The sequence below is a fragment of the Centruroides sculpturatus genome, unplaced genomic scaffold (assembly GCF_000671375.1).
Source record: "Centruroides sculpturatus isolate CEXI.00-Female unplaced genomic scaffold, Cexi_2.0 scaffold1876, whole genome shotgun sequence".
NCBI lineage: Eukaryota > Metazoa > Arthropoda > Arachnida > Scorpiones > Buthidae > Centruroides > Centruroides sculpturatus.
Window position 1 is genome coordinate 14369 of NW_019386096.1, and position 23814 is coordinate 38182.

At 29.5% G+C, this 23814-nt stretch overlaps 1 protein-coding gene across 1 annotated transcript in view; it reads right to left on the reverse strand.

The window, feature by feature from the left end:
- Positions 1–240: 240 nt before the first annotated feature.
- Positions 241–23814, reverse strand: part of LOC111613567 (peripheral plasma membrane protein CASK-like) — a 27617-nt gene continuing 4043 nt past the window's right edge. The window contains exons 2-4 of the mRNA XM_023354916.1: positions 7242–7418; positions 3674–3752; positions 241–371 (exon numbers count right to left, since the gene is read on the reverse strand). Coding sequence (XP_023210684.1) covers positions 256–371; positions 3674–3752; positions 7242–7418 — 372 coding nt within the window. The 3' untranslated portion in view covers positions 241–255. The remainder of the gene's footprint in view (positions 372–3673; positions 3753–7241; positions 7419–23814) is intronic.

Below are 23814 nucleotides of genomic sequence, written 5' to 3' on the forward strand. Positions count from 1 at the left end.
TCATCTCCCACATGGAGAGTGGCTAATAAAAAAAATGAGTTATTAATTTAATTATTTGAAATTAAAATATGAAATGTATTAATAAATATTTGCACATAATTTGAAATTTGTCATTTTATCTAAATTCTAACTAAATCTCAATTTATTCAATNAGATAAAACCCAAGTTCAACTTCTGTTATGGTATAGAAAATATAGTTCAGTGTATTTTTACTTAAGTTTTGTAAAAAGTAAGTACAATTTTAACACAAATTTTTCAAAAAACATTTTGAATAAATTTACTCACCAGCATTTTTTGAAGCGTATCTACTGATTGATTAGCAACACTAACATCATTAATTTCTTTGATTTCATCTCCCACATGGAGAGTGGCTAATAAAAAAAAAGAGTCATTAATTTAATTATTTGAAATTAAAATATGAAATGTATTAATAAATATTTGCACATAATTTGAAATTTGTCATTTTATCTAAATTCTAACTAAATCTCAATTTATTCAATNTAATTATTTGAAATTAAAATATGAAATGTATTAATAAATATTTGCACATAATTTGAAATTTGTCATTTTATCTAAATTCTAACTAAATCTCAATTTATTCAATACAATAGATGATGTTTCCAAGGGTTTGATTCCATTCGTTTACAGAAGACCCCCTATAATGTGGGTTTCTATAACAGAAATTCCTATAATGTAGCGAAAAAATTGCGGCAGTATTCGTATAAAGGGACTCGTAAAACACCGTCGCCGACTCGTGTCACGACAAGATTGGTCGAACCTGGACCAATAGTAAACGAGCAGCCGAACTACTTTCCGCCGTCCAGTGCCACGCTACGGAAAGTTTAGGCAGGTAAATTGCGTTTGCTATCGTCTGTACAGTATTATATATAAACTAGTTACTGTACATATAATTATATATTAATTATATATAAATTAGGTACTGTATATATAATTATATATTAACTTAATNAGTCGTTATTATAGTTATTCTAACAATTAAATTCTTTATTAATAATTTCTTTAATGTCTTAAGTTTATGCTATTATTCTTAGAAAACATTTAAACCTGATTATATTTTTATTTTCTGCAATAATTTGTTTTAATATATATTTTATTGGTTTTCATTAATTGTTTGTTGTATTCAGGTGCAAATATTGTCCTCAAGACATTGCTTGCATTTTAAAATAATTAAATGTTTAATAATTGTGCTTGGTGCCATTTGTTCTCGTGTAATATTTAACACTGAGATTTTTTCATATTATTTTTTCATCAAGAAAATTAACATATACCTTTAATCCTCTTAACATCCTTCTTTCTTGTCCCATGTGACCAGGTAATTTTTTGCCTCTCATTACTCCCCTCTTGCTCTATTTAAAGCAAAGTAATATTTAACAACTACATAATATATTAAAAATATATTGGAACTTTTAAGTTATAGAATATATTAAAACATTGAAAATTTTACTTACTCCTNACAGTTTTAGTGATGTGTTTCTTGTGTGTAATGTCATCCAGATGTTCTGCCAGTCTGTTGGCTAGCATTCTTGCAGTAGTAGCTATATATAGGTGTTAATACATAATAAACAATATATAATGTGTTAATATAAACACCTATATATATGTAGATGGTGTCTGTATTAACACATTAGCCTGGATGACATTATTATTTTAAAAATAGTAGAAATAAGCAATAAATGTCTTTATTACATCCTTTCACATACCTCAGGAACACAACTTTTTTCCTTATGAAGTAAACATTTTATTAGTGGCTACTCATCCACCATAACGTGCGAAAAGCAGTTAAAATCTTCCAGGGTGATGGCAAAATAAACTAATTAAAATATATTAATTAACACATTGGCCAGGATGGCATTGATATTAAAAAATAGAACAAGGAAAATAAAAACCCAGAAAAAAACACCAGAAGCTTTACTGGGAAAATTTTGCTCCTAAGGTGTATGAAAGGACATAATGAAGACATTGTTCCTGATATATTTTAAGTGGTGTCTCAAAAAAAGGAAGAAAGAATATATTCCTTTAAAGAAATATTTAAAGAAAACGTTGTGTATGGAACCCTAATCTCTCATACTTTGAGCATCAATGTCTATTGTTAACACAAGAATCTGCATAAAGATAGTAAAGTTAAAATGAGCAGAATATACTTGTATCTTCTAAAAAGTTTTGTAAGATAATGAAATTGGGCCTAGTGTAAAAACTTTCTCGTTGTTGACAGTCATGGTAGAAACTGGGAATAAAGTCCTTAATACCCTACAGTTAATGTGATCCTATATATTTACTCTTCAATAACATAGATTAAGAAATCTACATGCTTATCATAAACAATAAATAGACAGTAATAAAAACAGTATGATTAAAAGAAGAAAAAAAAACTGTATAACTTATAACACAAAATATAACAGGTTAGACACAATAGGAGTCCTTAAACACTTAAATTGTGGAGATATATGTGGAGACTTATCACTGTTATTAGGAACATTACAATGACACTTTGATGTTTGATAGGTAACTTTTATTACTGGTATGCATTTCAGTCATGAATACAATGGTAACTACAACAGATATAAACATTTAATTAAAATTTATATCTGTTGTAGTTATCATTATATTCATATACAGCTGAAAAGGGTCTTTGTGACTGAAATGCATACCAGTAATAAAAGTTACTTATCAAACACCAAAGTGTCACTGTAATGTTCCTACAACAGTGTTATAAGTCTCCACATATATCTCCACAAATTAAGTGTTTGGGAAATTCTATTGTAAATACATTTTAAGACAAGAAACTTTAATTGATAGAATAATAGGTTGGAATTAGAATTCTTTTTTTTTAGAAAAGTAATGATTAACAGTAGTAGCATCTCTTTTCGATTTCAAAGTGAAGTTAATAAAACTAAGTCATTTCAATTAAACTTTTTATATCAGTGAATTTTCTTAATTAGTAAAAAAATCCAGAACAAATATGTGATTAAAAAGTTCTTTGAAACACTAAAAAACAAGATAATACATTAATTTGTTCTTTTCATGTACAGTACCTCAGAACATGAGAAAATCAAATGACAGAGTCAATACTCTCTTCATTTTTTATTCTTTGAAATATATTAGAAAATTTTCTAATTGTATATTTGACCTGGATTTTTTACCACAATGTATTTTTACATTGTGCTTCCAACAGAGAGATCATTGTTAGTAAATTTTACACACTGAGGCAGAGAAAAGCCTCAAAATAAAGGCTAACTTTGCTGTTTGACTTTTTTCCCAACATGTATGAAGAAGACAAATTATAAAGAAAGTCTTTTAATGTTTTTTTTAAAGTATTTTAGAGAACTTTTAAGTTTCTTTTTAATATTATAAAGTATCAAAATTATCAATCATATTTTAAATGACAGAATTTATTAAATAAGCTTTGTTGATAATGGAACTTGAATTGCTATTCCAATATTTCTTCTGTTATATTTACTTGAAATTTTAGTATAATTTTTGGAATAGAAAACAAATGCGATTGAATACAAACTGCAATAATCAATAAATATAATTTTTTTTTAATTACTTTTAAATTCAAGATGACCAAATCATTTAGATAATTACACAAATTTTATCTTAAACAGTAATGAATTTTAACATTAATTATTAAGTCGTATTAGAAATTCATTACCTTGTTTATGTATCATTCCACCATGCATTATACGAGCTACTAGACATCTTCCCTCTTCATCCAATTTCAGAGTCATTCCCTAAAAAATAAAATCGGAAATGTAATGTAATACAACACATCAAGTTCTCTGTATTTTACATTGTAATATTCAGTGGAAAATCAATGTATATAGAGAGAAATAGAAGGAAAATGAGAAAAGACACAGATATTATTTGCTTGAATAGAGTAAGTAATGACATGAAGGAAAATTGGGCAGAACGTGGTGAACTCAGAGATGTAGAGACAGATGCATGTATCTCAGTTGCTAAATAAGAAAGAATGCTACAAACTCTACTAACATACAATAAATAATTTAAAAATTATCATCAACAAAAAGTTAATTATTATGCTAATATTAATATTAAAATGTTAAATATATATATGGGTAATATATAAATTTTTTCAATAGAAGTAATTTTTAACAATTCAAAGATAAATTTAAAATTTGTTTAGTAATTATCCGTGGGTTAGAATAAAAGAGCAGGAATTGAAACATAAATTTCAAACATATCAAACAAGCATTTGATTGGACATAGCATTAATCATCATTGTTGCTGTTTACAAATGAAATTCTTGTTTTGATCAACCTCAAAAAACTCCATGCTTGTGATAAGGTGTAGTTTGTAAACAGCAGCAATGACAATCACACTGCATCTAATCAGATACAGGTTCAATACAATTGAAATTTACATTCAAATTCCTGCTCTTTTATTCTAACCCAAGATGATCACTAAAACTAGTTGAAAACATTCGTTTTCTTCAATAAATCTGCTGTTTTTTTATATTTTGTGTCCATTGTATCTAAGCACCCAGTTATGTGCTTTTATTTAAAATAAACTTAATTTTTATGCTTGACATACAAAAATTAAATCAATACTTTTTTAATACTGTATATACCAGGGGTGGCCAACTTTTGTGTACATAAGATCTACTTTTTATCTTAAAAATGTGTCGCGATCGACTTGTTGTTGTAGGGATAGTCTAAGTAGCGCTATGTTTAGATAGGTAAGAAAAGCCACAATTTAATTTAAAACCTGAAGAAAAGGTACTTACATTGTAAACAGAAGAAAAATTGAAACTTAATGTTGTCACTTTCGGGGACCATCACTTCACCCTTCCTCTTTCTACCATGTCCCAACAACTCTCTCTGTCGCTCTTCCCACCTTTTTTTTTTTTTTTTGGTTTTACGATCATTTGTCTACATTTCTTATTCCCCTTTTACAACTGTATGCAAATGAATAGCACATGGACCGACAAAACCGCATCTGTGGGAGGACGCGGTGGTCCAATATCACTACATTTGTGTTTGCGCATTACGTACGGTTACAAGTGTAACACATTAATTCAAGACATCGCGAGCAATCGACCAAAATTGCTTCGACTGTTGGCCACCCCTGGTATATACTGTTTAAGAAAGGTGCAAAGAAACAACCATCCAACTACTGTCCAATCGCACTATTGTTTGGATTCCGAAAACTGTATACTTCAATTCTTCTCACAAGATTCAGACCGAAAAAAACAACTTTAAAAATCATACTTAATATGCATTCAACAGAGATGGAGGAACTCAAGTGGCACTTTTCGTCTTATTGGCAGTAATACAACTTCAACTCCGGAAAAAAGACACAAAGTGTTCGCTCTATTTTTAGATATAGAAAAGGCATATGACTCAGTTTCAATTCCAATACAGTAGAGCGTCGATTTTCCGAAAGTCAATCATCCGAAAGAATTCCAGTTGGCAAATTTAAATTTTCGCCAGTGCTGTGACACTTCAATCTTTGGCTATGTCTTGGGCTACTCAAATATTTAACGTTTTTGATACTAAATTAACATCTGAAGTATAATTTTTTATTATTTTTATATTTTTCAATATATTTATTTTGTTTGTACAAAATAAAAAAATAATTTTTAACGATACAATAGTCTTTGTTAGGCTTAACATCGACGAAAATTCAACGCGAAGCGACACGCAACGGAGAAAAATTTCGACATCGGATACGTTCAACTATTTTTTCGTACGTAAATCAGTTATCCGAAATATCAGTTATCCGGACAACCCCAGTCCCCAATTGATTCGGAAAATCGAGAAAACAATAACTTGTCAAGCAGAAGATAAATTAATAAGAGCTGTAGAATTGTTGTTTGGTCAGTATGAAGTTGTGATAAAACAGAATAACATTTTATGGCCGGGTTTTGAAATTAGTTGCGGCTTATTACAAAGAGATCCTTGGTCTCTATACTTATTCAACTTTTATATGTTCGATTTGAATGCGTGCTTTACTAGAGAAGATGATATTTTTTTGTTCAACAACCAAACAATACATTCTATATCATATGCAGATGACATAGTGATCTTAGTTCTGACAGCTGCCACTCTTTGAAGGAAAATATATGTTTTATTTATTTGTCGAAACTGTGTCTTCTTCTTCTTGTTTCTTCTAATTCTATGTCATGACTTGGTGCATTTATCGACACTTGGCAAATAATTTCATCATCCACTTTTAATCCATACGGATATGCATTTTGGGCTTTTGCCCCTCTTCAATCTGTTACATCGATAGGTTGTATTTTGTGTATACAGTATCAGTCAGGCACCTTCCGTACTTTCCACTTCCCTTCCCTTTCCTCCCCTCCCAACTTGACGGCCTCCCCCGCATGCCTCGTAACTTGTAACGTCTCACTTCCTTGAGTGCTGCACACAGCCTCCCCTGCGACTGTATAAACATTCTATTTCAATAATTGCAGCCAGTTTTTATGAATGTTAATGCTTAGATTCTTGTTAATATTATTTTTGTCTGTAGTAATTTTGTAGCTTTCCTTGAATTTTCTTTTGTACCAATTTTTTTCTTTGTGTACTATTTCAATATTTATTACATTACAAAAACATTTATGAGAAGAAAATTTGATTTTTTTTACTTTCTTTTAGCATAATATGTAATGTTTCACATTCAGATTAATACGAATCATGATTCCGAGAAATTCATTTTTTGGAACACTCACTTGTCCCACTGTAAAGCCATCATTTTTATATTAAAAAACGTAAGATATGTGGATAAATGAAGAGAATCAAAATAAGAAATACACACAGACTGATTGTCAGTGGTGGATTAACTAGCACCTGATACTCTAGGCTGAGCTTTAGTAAGGCTTCCCATCCTAGCCTTTTTCAAATAGAATGACATAGAATAAAGTGACATTAAGTTACATTAATTAAATAAGATAAATAACACATCAGTGTATCAGTGTAATAAAATATCAGTTAAACTATTTGCTTATTTGTTTTTTTACTCTTGGGCTCCATTTCAGAACTCCTAGCTTAAGCATATTCAGCTTGGTGGTTAATCCTCCACTGCTCATTGTTCATTCCTCTTATCAATTTATATGATTTTAACAAACTGATATGTTAATTATCATGTAATATTTATTTTTAACGTCTAATTTATAATAAGCAGACATTATACCAATATAGATTACATATTAATATCACACTAACAGATTATGATATTACATTGTACAGCTTTATACTAACCATTGGTTCATCTGTGTTTTTCTGAAACTGCACAAATCGTACTCTCCTAACATTTTCCAACTCAATGCTAGTTTCGGCATGCATTTCTTTAGTATCATTCACATAAGGAAATATAAGTTGAATTGCATCTTTCCCATATACCTCATGTGCCAAAACATCATGGGCTTGTATATGTGCCTAAATAATAATAGAAAAATTTTACTTTTTCAGTTTTATAATTATATATTTAATATCCTTAATTTCAGGTTTATACAATGAAAAAACATTTAAACTTATAAAATTATTAATATTTAAATGTCATTAAGANAAAATAAATACGAAACAAATATCTCTGTCCTAATCGATTATCTGTTTTATTTATTATTAATTTAATGTCCTCTGTGGCTAGGTTTGCCATGTTCTTTGAGATAAAATCCGGGACAAAATGAGGCCTTTCCGAAAGATATCCATAACATGCAAGATATGTATTTTTAATCTACCAGTGAGGTAAATACATTTAAAATGGTTAGTGATTTAATAATAACTTCACTGTAGGAGCAGTTTTTTAAATAAAGTTTTGTTTCTAGATGGCAGTCGGGAAAAATCCTGTATAATCCCGGAAAACCGGGACGTCTGGTAAGCCTATTTATGACTCCAAGAATATTCCATCCATCGAAGAATAAGCCAAAATTAAGAAGAATTAAGAATTTAACAAAAGACCAAAACATTTTCAAAAAAAAAAAAACTTAACTTTTTCAGATTTAATTTTGGTACAATCACAAAAGAAAATTTCTACTTTTTTGGAAACGAAACGATTTTTGAAACAGTGCATACGTTCAGACAAAAAGTAGAATTTATAAATATTCAAAACGAAGAATGGTACAATTTCAGGTCTTGAAACAACAAAAAGAACATGCGAATCCCGACCTTGGAGTAAGCCAGGCATGACATCAATTATTAAGCACTCTAACCATTAAGAATGCTATAAAAAAATTATAACTATACAAGGAATCTGTAGATAGCGAGAGTCATTGCTTACGTTTTCCTAAAGTTTCTACTATTAGTTCAAATTCACAAGCCTCCTGAAATATATAAATTAAACCATTTGTTCCTACATACTATGAAAATAAACAATAGTTTCTATCTTGTGCAAAAAAGCTGATGATAAAATAAAGCTTTGGTTTACTACATCAAACAAGAAAACAGCCTTAATATTCTTCTTTTCTGGTTCTTATAATCTGATTTCTGGTTATTTATTTAAACTATATTCTAGTTGTTATTAGTGCATGTTTTAGTTTAATTTTAATATTTTTTGATATAAAGAATGTACAGATGTTAAGAGTTTGTGATTTAAATTTTGATAATACAGTAGAGCGTCGTTTATCCGAAAGAATTCCAGTCGGCCTAAGTATAATTTTTATTTGTTTTTATATTTTTCAATGTATATATTTCGTTTGTAAAACATAAAGAAATCATTTTTAACGATACAATAGCCACGATTATTATTTTAAAAAGTTCACGTTAGGCTTAAGATCGACGAAAATTCAACGCGAAGCGACACGCAACGGAGAAAAATTTCAACACGGGGTAGGTTAATATATTTATTCGTGCATAATCGGTTATCCGAAAAATAAGTTATCCGAACAACCCCAGTCCCCAATTGATTCGGATAAACGACGCTCTACTGTAATAATAAAATAATTACTTTTATCACGGACAGATGGCATCGTAAATTAATAATTTTTCTTAATTATTGTTGTCGTTATTATTAATTTACATTTAAGAAAGCTTGAAATAATTTTTAATATTACACTTTTGATATAAATATAGAATTTATAATGAAAAGTTTCTTTTATTAATTATTTTAAATTAATAATGTTCTTATATATGTATTATAATTGTTATTCTAAACATTGAATAAATTATTTTTATTATTTTATACTGTTTTATGACTTTGTTATTTGATAAAAAGCATTTTTTGTAATACAATAATAATCTTAATAATTATAAAAAAATAATCTATAAATATTTTTACATTTCTAAAATAATAATATCAAAATTCATAATTTTTAATTATATTTTTCCAAAAACGTTAATTTTTGCTGTTGAAAAATTTTGAAAAAATTAATTCATTAATAAATTATTTTAAATGGATAATAACATNAGTTGAAAAACCCTAAGAATGTTTTCAAGGATGGTCCATCCCAGATATGTTGGGTTACCATCTGTCATCACCATCTAATGTTTCTCGTGCCCATTGCGGGCCTTGCCAAACCACAACCAACATGAGAAGAAAGATCTTCTTGGTGTCCACAGGAAGAAGAGTTAAAAAAATCTCAAGAAAATTAATTTTGTTTTTCTGCTGTTTTAAGATGCTATTTTAAGACAAAACAGTAAATTTTTAAATATTTGTATGTTTACCATATCAAATTAATGTTTTCAGAATGTTAGAAAATTATTATATTCTCAATATTTTCTACAGCTCCAAATATAAAGAGAATTATATAATTTAGAAATCATTTTGATTATAAAAACTGTACATAATTTATTTCAATGAAGACAATGCAATAAATNTCATCCAAACGAAGTAGAACTGATTCTTCTGCATCAAACAAGAAAAGAAAAATTTTATCTTTGAAATGTAAAGTTAACATTGGGTATATTCGTAAAGTTGAACGAGTTAAACGAGAATGACGTCATCGTTATTCCTATTTCGTTAGACTTTTCGAACGATTCGTTACTAACGCGTTTAACACGTGGACAATCTGCCAATGGTAAGGTTTCCGTGGAGAACTTTACATAGGAAGCTAGACATTAAAAATTTGGAAAATTCCACGTAGCTAGACACCATATAAATCTGTTGCCCCACAACTTTAACCTAATGTAACCTGAAACCGATATGGAGTTAAGGAAAAATGAACGCATTGCCTTCCACCTTTATATTATTTATATCTTATTTTAAAAATTCTACATGTATGTTGCATTTGAAACCAAACACAATTATAAAACTTCTAGGCTTACAGGAGCGGCGCTGAACGTCCGAAGTACACGTTTTCGCATTTAAAACTTCGGCCTCAACCTCGCTATTGTTTCCAGAATTGTAACATTTCTTTATTAAATAAACTAGCACGAGTTTCTCAACTTTCCCAGTAACATTTAAAATTTTGGTGACGCCATCTGTTATCATATTCTATTTTNAACAACAATTTATGACAGAAAATCTATTATTAAATTTTAACACTTGGATGATTTTTAATTATTTGTAAGATAAATGTCAACAAGCTATTTACAAATAGGTAAAATGAAAGTAATATAACTGTCAAGTTAATATTAGATTAAATGCGCTCATTGATTTTATTTTCTACTTAAGATAAAAAAGTTGGATCTAAATATGAAGAAATATAGGGGAAAAAATAGCAATTAAAACATACATTCTGTTTAAATTTCTGACAAGAATTACTTATGATAGTTGAATGAAGGAAATAATGATCTTACAGCAAAAAAGGAAGATTTCAGAAGAAAAAATAAACAGCTGAATAGTGGCCAAGGTGGTAACCTATTGCTCTGTATATAAGTTGAATTGTGGTCAGTGTTACATTGAGGCTGTCACAAATAGAATTTTGGCAGTCAAAATAACCTGAGAAATTTTTCACGGGCAGTCTGCCTAATTATGTCACCCCTTATCCTTCATCATCTGTTGCATCATGTCAGAGGAGCAAGGATGCAACTGGTTGTATTATCCGGTTGCATCCTTCATCATCTAGTTTCCTGGCTGAACCCATGATGTGCATAGAAGAAAAGGACTTAGTGCACAGAGGACAGAAAGAATCAAAACAGAAAAACAAATCAAAGATTTTGTCTTAAATTACTTAAATTTACTGAGAATTATAATGACATATTTGAATAAAAACAATATAAAGAAATTTTCAAAAGATAAATTATACTTGTCTTTATTATTATTATCTGAAAGTTAAGTTTAGACTGTAGAATACTGAAAAGTCACATAATATATTAAGGCCAGGAATATAAAAATAAAAAAAATTATCATGCCAATACATTGAATATTACAAATGCAAAAAGTCAAGAGGGGTAGTACATGAATAGAACCTATAGAATAGATAAGAGAGGAAGATATGCTGGATTAAATATGATATGCTTGTGATTTTTATTACCTTAAATAACCCAAATTCTACATGAGGAAAGAGATTTCTACCTTTACTTTTCTATAGAATTTTTAAGGAAATAGCAATAGTAATAATTTAAATATTTTGCATTAGAAAAAGGAATGGATTAATTATTAATATTAACAAAGACATAAATTGCCAGATGGTTCATGTTTCACTGAAGTTTCATGACTTATACATGAAACTTTAGTGAAAAGTTAAGTTTAGAAAAATATAGGTAAATAATTTTTAAATTCAAATAATACTATTTTAGTATTAAATTATTAAACAGAGTATCTGGTATCATGAAAGACAAATTTGACTAAAATTCTCTATTTATTCATCTTTTCACAAATGCTTGNTTTAAATATAAAAAATTCTATAATCTGCTACCTCATTTTATTTTTTATAATTAAACATATTCAGTGTTTGCACATTTCTGTTCTATTTCCATTAGTACTTGTAAATGTTCAATGTTTCAAACAACAATCCGATGAAGGTCATTAATTTAAATATGACTAAAAACCTTAGTTTTTTCTAGTTTAATAAATCTTTTTTGCTGCTGTACAAGGTTGTGTATGATGGTCAAGTGATAAACTATAGCAGTTACTATGTGAAACAAAGAACTTATTCTTGTACTTTTTTTACAATGATGATGCTTGTGTTGGTAAAAATATGTAAAATATAACATAAATTTCTAAAATTTTTCTTCAAATGTAGTATCTACAATAATTACTAATAAACTACAAAAAAATCATTTTAATAGTGAGACAATTAAAAATATTAAATTACTTAGATTAATAAATTACAGTGCATTAAAAAAATGTTATAAACAGATCTTAAAAAGTATTATGTTTACATTATTAGGTTTAATTAATTTATAACATTTAGGTAAAAAATTTAAATATTTCAATTAATTTTATGTTAGCATCTTCAAGATTGTGCAGCAATTACAGTAGAACAACAATTTATGACAGAAAATCTATTATTAAATTTTAACACTTGGATGATTTTTAATTATTTGTAAGATAAATGTCAACAAGCTATTTACAAATAGGTAAAATGAAAGTAATATAACTGTCAAGTTAATATTAGATTAAATGCGCTCATTGGTTTTATTTTCTACTTAGATAAAAATGTTGGATCTAAATATGAAGAAATATAAGGAAAAAAAATAGCAATTGAAACATACACTCTGTTTAAATTTCTGACAAGAGAATTACCTCAGTTGAATGAAGGAAATAATGATCTTACAGCAAAAAAGGAAGATTTCAGAAAAAAAAAATAAACAGCTGAATGGTGGCCAAGGTGGTAACCTATTGCTCTGTATATAAGTCGAGTTGTGGTTAGTGTTACATTCAAACTGTCACAAATAGAATTTTGGCAGTCAAAATAACCTGAGAAATTTTTCATGGGCAGTCTGCCTAATTATGTCACACCCCATCCTTCATCATCTGTTGCATCATGTTGGAGGAACAAGGATGCAACTGTTGTATTTTCGATTGCATCCTTCATCATCCAGTTTCCTGGCTGAACCCATGATGTGTATGGAAGAAAAGGACTAGTGCACAGAGGACAGAAAGAATCAAAACAGAAAAACAAATCAAAGATTTTGTCTTAAATTACTTAAATTTACTGAGAATTATAATGACATATTTGAATAAAAACAATATAAAGAAATTTTCAAAAGATAAATTATACTTGTCTTTATTATTATTATCTGAAAGTTAAGTTTAGACTGTNATAGTATGTTAAAATGAATCATCTCAGTTGTAAATACTTTTAAGTCATTTATCACCTCACTTGACTCATGAAAACACGCTTTACAGGGTAACAAAATACTTTCTCATTTCACTGAATCATCGCAGCCGCTACTTCATTGCAATAATGTGTGTACCGTACAGTGCATAACTGCAATAGCATTACATATAGATGGCTGGATGGCTGAGCAGTCAAGGTGGCAGCCTACTGCTCTGAAGATCTGGGATAAAATCTAGATGAGTCAAAAAATCCCCAGAAACTTTTCAGGAGTGGACGGGACGGTCCATCAGGATATGTCAGGCCCCATCCCTCACCACCCAGCTGCCCTACTGTGAAGATGGCCAAACCCATAATGGGCTTGCTAAAAGTGGCACTCTTAGTGCCCACAGGCAGAAAGGGTTTAAAGAAAAAAAGCATTACATATAAGTTTAAATTATATTTTGAGTTCACTGTAAATGATTTAATAAGAAATCTAGCTTAGTTGCTGTAAACAGTAATTAATTTTAATAGTACACAAACTCTACATAAATACTTTAGCTATACAACTAGTAAAAGCCTGATAATTCCTAAAATCATTGGTGCTAATTCAGTAGTCAGACTTAATATGAAGATACTATCAAGGTTTATCATCTATAACAAATCACAGATATATAACCACAGCTACATGCAAATACCAATAAACTAGCAAAAAATAAATATCATCAAACAAGAACAAATGTTTTCTTCCATTTTAAATGGTCATTTTCAGGTTCAAAGAATGCAGATATAAACGAATGCATTTTTAAAAAATAGAACATAATTACAAATATCAAATATGGTAGCTGTTTTATATATTTCTGTAAATGTCTGTCTCTTTAATCCGAATAAATAGAACATAAATTTAAAAATTGTAAACATTGCAAAATATATGCATGTCTATTGCAACATTTAACATTTTTTTTTTATTTAAAGTATTATCGGGATTAAAAAACAAAATATACATCTTAATTCAAGACTTACGAGAGGACACAGAATGCCCTCCACACTGTCAAAAGTGAGACCATCTCCTTATAATTAATTGCCATGCCCCTTCTGAAGGCCTTCAAATTTCTAATTGTTCAAGATATTTCAGGCTGGCTGGTGTCACAGTGGTGTAATGTGTGGGCGTTATCAAAATTAACACGAATGTTGTCGTCATTGGCAAAAATAGTGTGGGTGTGGTGAGCCCCTTTTGAATTGTACACAGGTTGTCTAAAAAGTGTTTTGTCCCAGGTATACCGGAGTATATCTGGTTATAATATGGGGACTTTTACTGAGGACTTCACAAACAAAAGCAGGGTACACTAAGGTAAAAGTTTTCTGAGTAAGTTTTGCATTGTCGTTAATGCACCATGCTGTGGCTCCTCGCATCTCCCCCTTACATTGATTCTCCCGTGTCTTCTTTAATTGATATTTTATGAGAGTCTCGTCTCTCCATTCCTGTCTTAATTTGTTACAGTTATTTATAATTATAACATCTTTTAAATATCACTTATGGTAGCTGCTATTTCGTTGTGAATGTGTCTCTTTAATCCGATCAATTCAGTTCGGTAGACTATCAATACAGCTTTCAGGTTAGATACTTCTTTTATTGTTTTGACATATGCATTTTGGACTTATATGAATTTTAAGTCCCTCTTCAGTTCAAAACTACAAATTGTTTAAAAAAACACAATTAGTAAGATGACAAATTCTTCGCATGTAAATCATATGTACTGACAAAACTATTGTATTTAAAAATTGTTACACTTAAACGATACCTAAGGTTCTGTCTTCTAAAACCACGGTGTATAACGGGTAATGTTGGAAAGAGTTTAAAATACAGCCATTAAAAACACTTCAAATACATTTTCACATTAATACGGTGAACCTAATATATCAATACATTTATAATTTTTACTTTATAAACATCATATATTTTAACAGAAACAATATAACACGATACTCACTTTTAACATGTGTATTAGTCTGAAATGCATATGTCAAAACAATAAAAGAAGTATCTAACCTGAAAGCTGTATTGATAGTCTACTGAACTGAATTGATTGAATTAAAGAGACACATTCACAATAACATCTTTTGTTTATTAAAGTTTTAATATATTTGGTGTTGTGTTACACTCTGTTACATTGTGTTAAATACTCCTCCTTTAATATAAAAAGTAATTTAAGTTATCCTCTGTTTTGCAAGAAAATGGTCAGAAGTAATAATGTTAAAATAAAACTTAACAGTTATATAGCATCATCGGTTATCATCACTTCGGCATCTTCCTTGCTTTTAATTTTAAATGCCCTCTAATCAAATCTCCCTTTCTTTATAAATATCGTCCTCAAAGTCCATATAAATAATCGTCCTCAAAGTTATGTGGACTTTGAAGACGATATTTATAAAGAAAGGGAGATTTGATTAGAGGGCATTTAAAATTAAAAGCGAGGAAGATGCCAAAGTGACGATAACCGATGATGCTATATAACTGTTAAGTCTTCTATGGCCAATTTGCCGGATACATTGCCGATACTTCTACTGTCAGTAATTTAGACATATGATGAAAATAGAGAGGAGTGAAAGTTCTAAAACTTCAAAAAGAATATTTTGTTAACTGTTAAAGTAACCACATTTTGAACCTAAGAGTGAGAATATTAATGAGTGAGTTGAGGATATTTTTTCATTTCTTTTAAGATTAAATTGAACTTTTTAAACTAAAAGTCATAAAAGAATTTGTGCTTCATACTGGATAAATTGAATGACTTTATGATAGGAGAGTGAACTATATTATCATTTATAGTCTTTGTAATCCTTGTTTTAATTATTGATCTAACGAAAGTGTTTTAATAATCTGATAGTTTTAACCATAAATTAAAACTCTTAAACAGTTTAAATTTGATATATAGATGATAACTTAAACCATTAGTTTGTCAATTAGTAAAATACTCTAAGGATTTTAAGGCTTTTTAGTTATAATGAGTTATAAGCTTATGATGTGTGGCATGTGGTTAGCATCTATATAAAGTCATCTTTTGAAATCATATTTTTTATTTCATTATCAATCACTATAATGTGACATTCAATTACAGTTTTAGTGGTTTGACCTAATTCTATAAAGTTCATATAATATTTTAGTTTTGTTTAGTTTCAGATGACAATTGTAGTGTTAAATGACAAAATGAAATTTATCTTTATATTTGAAATCTATTAAGAATTGTATGGAATGTTACTATTTAAGTGCAATTGTTGAAGCTACAAGAATTTAAATTAATTAATGTATTTTATTTGTAAATTTTATATAGATTTAGTCTCTATTATGAAGTTTTAATATGTTGTATGGTCTGTTATTTTCCTATCCTTTTTATTCTAGAGCATCCTTTAAATAAAAAACTCAAGCTGCTAGTTAATAAAGCCACAAATAAGACTTTAACACTAAAGACGACTTCTAACAACTTACCACTGCGTTGAGTAATAACAATCCATGAAACCTTTTTTATGACAGTGTTAGTAACAGGGGACACCATTTAGTCACCACCTGAAGCAGACCTTGGTGGAGGTCGAAAACGTTTGTGAAGCTTGTTAAGGACCAAACACTGTTATAAAAAAAGGTTTCGTGGATTGTTATAAATAAGACTTTATTGGAAATGTTTTGAGCAGCTTCAGCTAAATACTGGTTTGTTCATTTCCAACTATCCTTTAAATTTGAGGCAATACCACAATCCCTCAAAATATAAGAAATTCTTGAATTGTGAATCCTATTTTAATTCTTCTTATAGCAGTTTTCTGTGAATTTTTCCATTTATCGTCGGTGATTAATCATCTTATACAATTTGTAATAAATTTAAATGAGATTGTCTTTTGACAAATTTATTTTGATAAGATCAAAAAAGGAGAAAGACAAGTCAAGCATTGCTTAGCCTTTGTAGAAACACTTGTATTAATTACTTTGAAGTGTCATTTGCATTTGTTTTCAATTAATTTTCTTACTATGTTTGGTCTTGAATCTTTCACATGGCTAGGCATAAAAATTCTTGGATAGAATGTTGTTATTCTATACTTTTCTCTCTCGCTATATATTTTTTAAAGATTTTAGTGATTACATGTTGCAGAGAATCACAGAAAATTTTCCAGTGGGCATAAGTTGGAGACAAATAATTACATCAACAAATTTTTATTTAATTATTTAATCTTTCGATTTTTTTAAAAATAAAATATAGTATTGCATCAAAGCATATTTCAATTGCTTTTATAATTATAATTTGTGGAACTTTTTAATCAAACCAGGGAGAAAGTGCCCTGTTTGACTCACTCTGTGGACATCCATGCAGAGAATTATTAATGCTGCAATCATTTCATCCATTTGTCATTGTATAATAATGCATATATACATTATGTAGACCTATATAATATTAATAAACTTTGATTTTCTTTTTGAAACCGTGTCCTGTTTTATATTTGTGGCGTAGTAAACACTAGTATTGTGTTTTATTCCAAAGACACATGGAAAATTTGCCATGTGTCTTTGGAATAAAACACAATACTAGTGTTTACTACGCCACAAATATAAAACAGGACACGGTTTCAAAAAGAAAATCAAAGTTTATTAATATTATATAGGTCTACATAATGTATATATGCATTATTATACAATGACAAATGGATGAAATGATTGCAGCATTAATAATTCTCTGCATGGATGTCCACAGAGTGAGTCAAACAGGGCACTTTCTCCCTGGTTTGATTAAAAAGTTCCACAAATTATAATTATAAAAGCAATTGAAATATGCTTTGTTGCAATACTATATTTTATTTTTAAAAAAATCGAAAGATTAAATAATTAAATAAAAATTTGTTGATGTAATTATTTGTCTCCAACTTATGCCCACTGGAAAATTTTCTGTGATTCTCTGCAACATGTAATCACTAAAATCTTTAAAAAATATATAGCGAGAGAGAAAAGTATAGAATAACAACATTCTATCCAAGAATTTTTATGCCTAGCCATGTGAAAGATTCAAGACCAAACATAGTAAGAAAATTAATTGAAAACAAATGCAAATGACACTTCAAAGTAATTAATACAAGTTTTCTACAAAGGCTAAGCAATGCTTGACTTGTCTTTCTCCTTTTTTGATCTTATCAAAATAAATTTGTCAAAAGACAATCTCATTTAAATTTATTACAAATTGTATAAGATGATTAATCACCGACGATAAATGGAAAAATTCACAGAAAACTGCTATAAGAAGAATTAAAATAGGATTCACAATTCAAGAATTTCTTATATTTTGAGGAATTGTGGTATTGCCTCAAATTTAAAGGATAGTTGGAAATGAACAAACCAGTATTTAGCTGAAACTGCTCAAAACATTTCCAATAAAGACTTATTTATAACAATCCACAAAACCTTTTTTTATAACAGTGTTTGGTCCTTAACAAGCTTCACAAACGTTTTCGACCTCCACCAAGGTCTGCTTCAGGTGGTGACTAAATGGTGTCCCCTGTTACTAACACTGTTATAAAAAAGGTTTCATGGATTGTTATTACTCAATGCAGTGTTAAGTTGTTAGAAGTCGTCTTTAGTGTTAAAGTCTTATTTGTGGCTTTATTAACTAGCAGCTTGAGTTTTTTATTTAAAGGATGCTCTAGAATAAAAAGGATAGGAAAATAACAGACCATACAACATATTAAAACTTCATAATAGAGACTAAATCTATATAAAATTTACAAATAAAATACATTAATTAATTTAAATTCTTGTAGCTTCAACAATTGCACTTAAATAGTAACATTCCATACAATTCTTAATAGATTTCAAATATAAAGATAAATTTCATTTTGTCATTTAACACTACAATTGTCATCTGAAACTAAACAAAACTAAAATATTATATGAACTTTATAGAATTAGGTCAAACCACTAAAACTGTAATTGAATGTCACATTATAGTGATTGATAATGAAATAAAAAATATGATTTCAAAAGATGACTTTATATAGATGCTAACCACATGCCACACATCATAAGCTTATAACTCATTATAACTAAAAAGCCTTAAAATCCTTAGAGTATTTTACTAATTGACAAACTAATGGTTTAAGTTATCATCTATATATCAAATTTAAACTGTTTAAGAGTTTTAATTTATGGTTAAAACTATCAGATTATTAAAACACTTTCGTTAGATCAATAATTAAAACAAGGATTACAAAGACTATAAATGATAATATAGTTCACTCTCCTATCATAAAGTCATTCAATTTATCCAGTATGAAGCACAAATTCTTTTATGACTTTTAGTTTAAAAAGTTCAATTTAATCTTAAAAGAAATGAAAAAATATCCTCAACTCACTCATTAATATTCTCACTCTTAGGTTCAAAATGTGGTTACTTTAACAGTTAACAAAATATTCTTTTTGAAGTTTTAGAACTTTCACTCCTCTCTATTTTCATCATATGTCTAAATTACTGACAGTAGAAGTATCGGCAATGTATCCGGCAAATTGGCCATAGAAGACTTAACAGTTATATAGCATCATCGGTTATCGTCACTTTGGCATCTTCCTCGCTTTTAATTTTAAATGCCCTCTAATCAAATCTCCCTTTCTTTATAAATATCGTCTTCAAAGTCCACATAACTTTGAGGACGATTATTTATATGGACTTTGAGGACGATATTTATAAAGAAAGGGAGATTTGATTAGAGGGCATTTAAAATTAAAAGCAAGGAAGATGCCGAAGTGATGATAACCGATGATGCTATATAACTGTTAAGTTTTATTTTAACATTATTACTTCTGACCATTTTCTTGCAAAACAGAGGATAACTTAAATTACTTTTTATATTAAAGGAGGAGTATTTAACACAATGTAACAGAGTGTAACACAACACCAAATATATTAAAACTTTAATAAACAAAAGATGTTATTGTGAATGTGTCTCTTTAATTCAATCAATTCAGTTCAGTAGACTATCAATACAGCTTTCAGGTTAGATACTTCTTTTATTGTTTTGACATATGCATTTCAGACTAATACACATGTTAAAAGTGAGTATCGTGTTATATTGTTTCTGTTAAAATATATGATGTTTATAAAGTAAAAATTATAAATGTATTGATATATTAGGTTCACCGTATTAATGTGAAAATGTATTTGAAGTGTTTTTAATGGCTGTATTTTAAACTCTTTCCAACATTACCCGTTATACACCGTGGTTTTAGAAGACAGAACCTTAGGTATCGTTTAAGTGTAACAATTTTTAAATACAATAGTTTTGTCAGTACATATGATTTACATGCGAAGAATTTGTCATCTTACTAATTGTGTTTTTTTAAACAATTTGTAGTTTTGAACTGAAGAGGGACTTAAAATTCATATAAGTCCAAAATGCATATGTCAAAACAATAAAAGAAGTATCTAACCTGAAAGCTGTATTGATAGTCTACCGAACTGAATTGATCGGATTAAAGAGACACATTCACAACGAAATAGCAGCTACCATAAGTGATATTTAAAAGATGTTATAATTATAAATAACTGTAACAAATTAAGACAGGAATGGAGAGACGAGACTCTCATAAAATATCAATTAAAGAAGACACGGGAGAATCAATGTAAGGGGGAGATGCGAGGAGCCACAGCATGGTGCATTAACGACAATGCAAAACTTACTCAGAAAACTTTTACCTTAGTGTACCCTGCTTTTGTTTGTGAAGTCCTCAGTAAAAGTCCCCATATTATAACCAGATATACTCCGGTATACCTGGGACAAAACACTTTTTAGACAACCTGTGTACAATTCAAAAGGGGCTCACCACACCCACACTATTTTTGCCAATGACGACAACATTCGTGTTAATTTTGATAACGCCCACACATTACACCACTGTGACACCAGCCAGCCTGAAATATCTTGAACAATTAGAAATTTGAAGGCCTTCAGAAGGGGCATGGCAATTAATTATAAGGAGATGGTCTCACTTTTGACAGTGTGGAGGGCATTCTGTGTCCTCTCGTAAGTCTTGAATTAAGATGTATATTTTGTTTTTTAATCCCGATAATACTTTAAATAAAAAAAAAATGTTAAATGTTGCAATAGACATGCATATATTTTGCAATGTTTACAATTTTTAAATTTATGTTCTATTTATTCGGATTAAAGAGACAGACATTTACAGAAATATATAAAACAGCTACCATATTTGATATTTGTAATTATGTTCTATTTTTTAAAAATGCATTCGTTTATATCTGCATTCTTTGAACCTGAAAATGACCATTTAAAATGGAAGAAAACATTTGTTCTTGTTTGATGATATTTATTTTTTGCTAGTTTATTGGTATTTGCATGTAGCTGTGGTTATATATCTGTGATTTGTTATAGATGATAAACCTTGATAGTATCTTCATATTAAGTCTGACTACTGAATTAGCACCAATGATTTTAGGAATTATCAGGCTTTTACTAGTTGTATAGCTAAAGTATTTATGTAGAGTTTGTGTACTATTAAAATTAATTACTGTTTACAGCAACTAAGCTAGATTTCTTATTAAATCATTTACAGTGAACTCAAAATATAATTTAAACTTATATGTAATGCTTTTTTTCTTTAAACCCTTTCTGCCTGTGGGCACTAAGAGTGCCACTTTTAGCAAGCCCATTATGGGTTTGGCCATCTTCACAGTAGGGCAGCTGGGTGGTGAGGGATGGGGCCTGACATATCCTGATGGACCGTCCCGTCCACTCCTGAAAAGTTTCTGGGGATTTTTTGACTCATCTAGATTTTATCCCAGATCTTCAGAGCAGTAGGCTGCCACCTTGACTGCTCAGCCATCCAGCCATCTATATGTAATGCTATTGCAGTTATGCACTGTACGGTACACACATTATTGCAATGAAGTAGCGGCTGCGATGATTCAGTGAAATGAGAAAGTATTTTGTTACCCTGTAAAGCGTGTTTTCATGAGTCAAGTGAGGTGATAAATGACTTAAAAGTATTTACAACTGAGATGATTCATTTTAACATACTATATATGCAGTAATATATTCCAAACAGTTTGTTGTAGCCCCAGAATTAATAGAAAGTTTGCATAAGAAAAATCACTGGAAAACAAAAAGATATCTGTGAAAAATTGGATTAATCATGGAAGCTCAAGATATCTGTAGTAATCTAACATATGAATTAAAATTAGGAAAGCTCATGAATTACAAGAAAATTAATTCAACAAACTGTTAGCAAAAGTTTCACCCAGAGTAAAAAATCTGATCAAAAGAAAATATTACATTAAAAATAGTCAGCATTCTTGAACCCATTCACATGATAGTATATGTAAATCATCAGTTGAGACACCAAACCTCTGAGCCTTCAGTACTTTTTGCAATATAGATATGTATGTTGTTCAGATTGTATTTATTCTTGTCTTAAGTTTTTCATTGATTTCTATTCCTAATTCTTGAATGTCAGAAATTAATTTTAATAACAGTAGTTCTATAATAGCTTCTCTCTTTACAGGCTTTGCATCATAAATTCCAAAAACATACTTTTTCATAAACATTAATTAATTTTTCGTTAGACCTCTACCTTGTCACCATTTTAAAATATTAGGTGCATACCAGAATTATGTACTGTACAATGGCATTTAGCCATAACTTGTAACCAGTGAGTTCTGAATAAAACTTTTTATGTCACTTTTAAACATAATCCTCCTCTTTTTCAAAACACACTTGGCATCTCTTTAACCACTTTTCAAAGCACTGTGTGTACGCGTCTTCTGGAGTTCTTTGGACCACAGGAAAACTGCAATACCAAGAACAGATCTTGATGAATAATGCATACCACAGAGTGAATCCTTCAGGTTTGTAGACAGGCTTAAGTTGCTTGAAGCCAGATCTGATGAGTATAGAGGATGCAGAAAGAATTTGATGGCCTTTTCTATCAGAAAATCTCTGATGACTTGAGCTCTGTGATTGCAGGCATAAAATGTTTGTCCAGCATATCTCTTGCATACTGATCAGTAATTGTGTCACAGTTTTCAGAAGTAGCAGGTGGCAAGGCAACCAGAATGTGACTCATCTTTGGTAGAGTTTCTTTTACCTGAAAATTTTCAAGTTCACTTGTGAACTCTGCAGTCAGCAAAAACAGACTCGCCACAGCATCCATTAATTGCTAGTGAAAATCTACCAATTTTCACCACAAACAAAAAAAATTTGATGACAGCCCACTGCTCATGAACTAAAACTCCATGCTTTTGGAAACAAGTTCACAAGAAATGTAAATTACTTAGCATCTGCTGCTGGCACACTAATGGAACTTCACAAGTGACTGGTGAAGGCTTGTTCAAATTTGTCCCAAGAGGACCATCCTACATAATTTGCTGCAACCGCACTAGAGAGAAACAGTACCTAATTCTGGTATGCACCATGTACACAACTGAATGCAAAAATTAAACATTTTTTAACTCAGACTTTATTCAATTTTGTTGATCATCTAAATTGAATTATTGGTTTATATGTTCAATTTGTGATCAAGTCAATTGAATTTGACTGAGTTGATTGGCTAACTATACTTGTGAAAGTGCATCTTTAGGGCTGATACTTTATAAAGCTTGAATGTTGTTATTCAATTTATGTTGATAATCTGTTATGCGAATGCTATAGCAAAT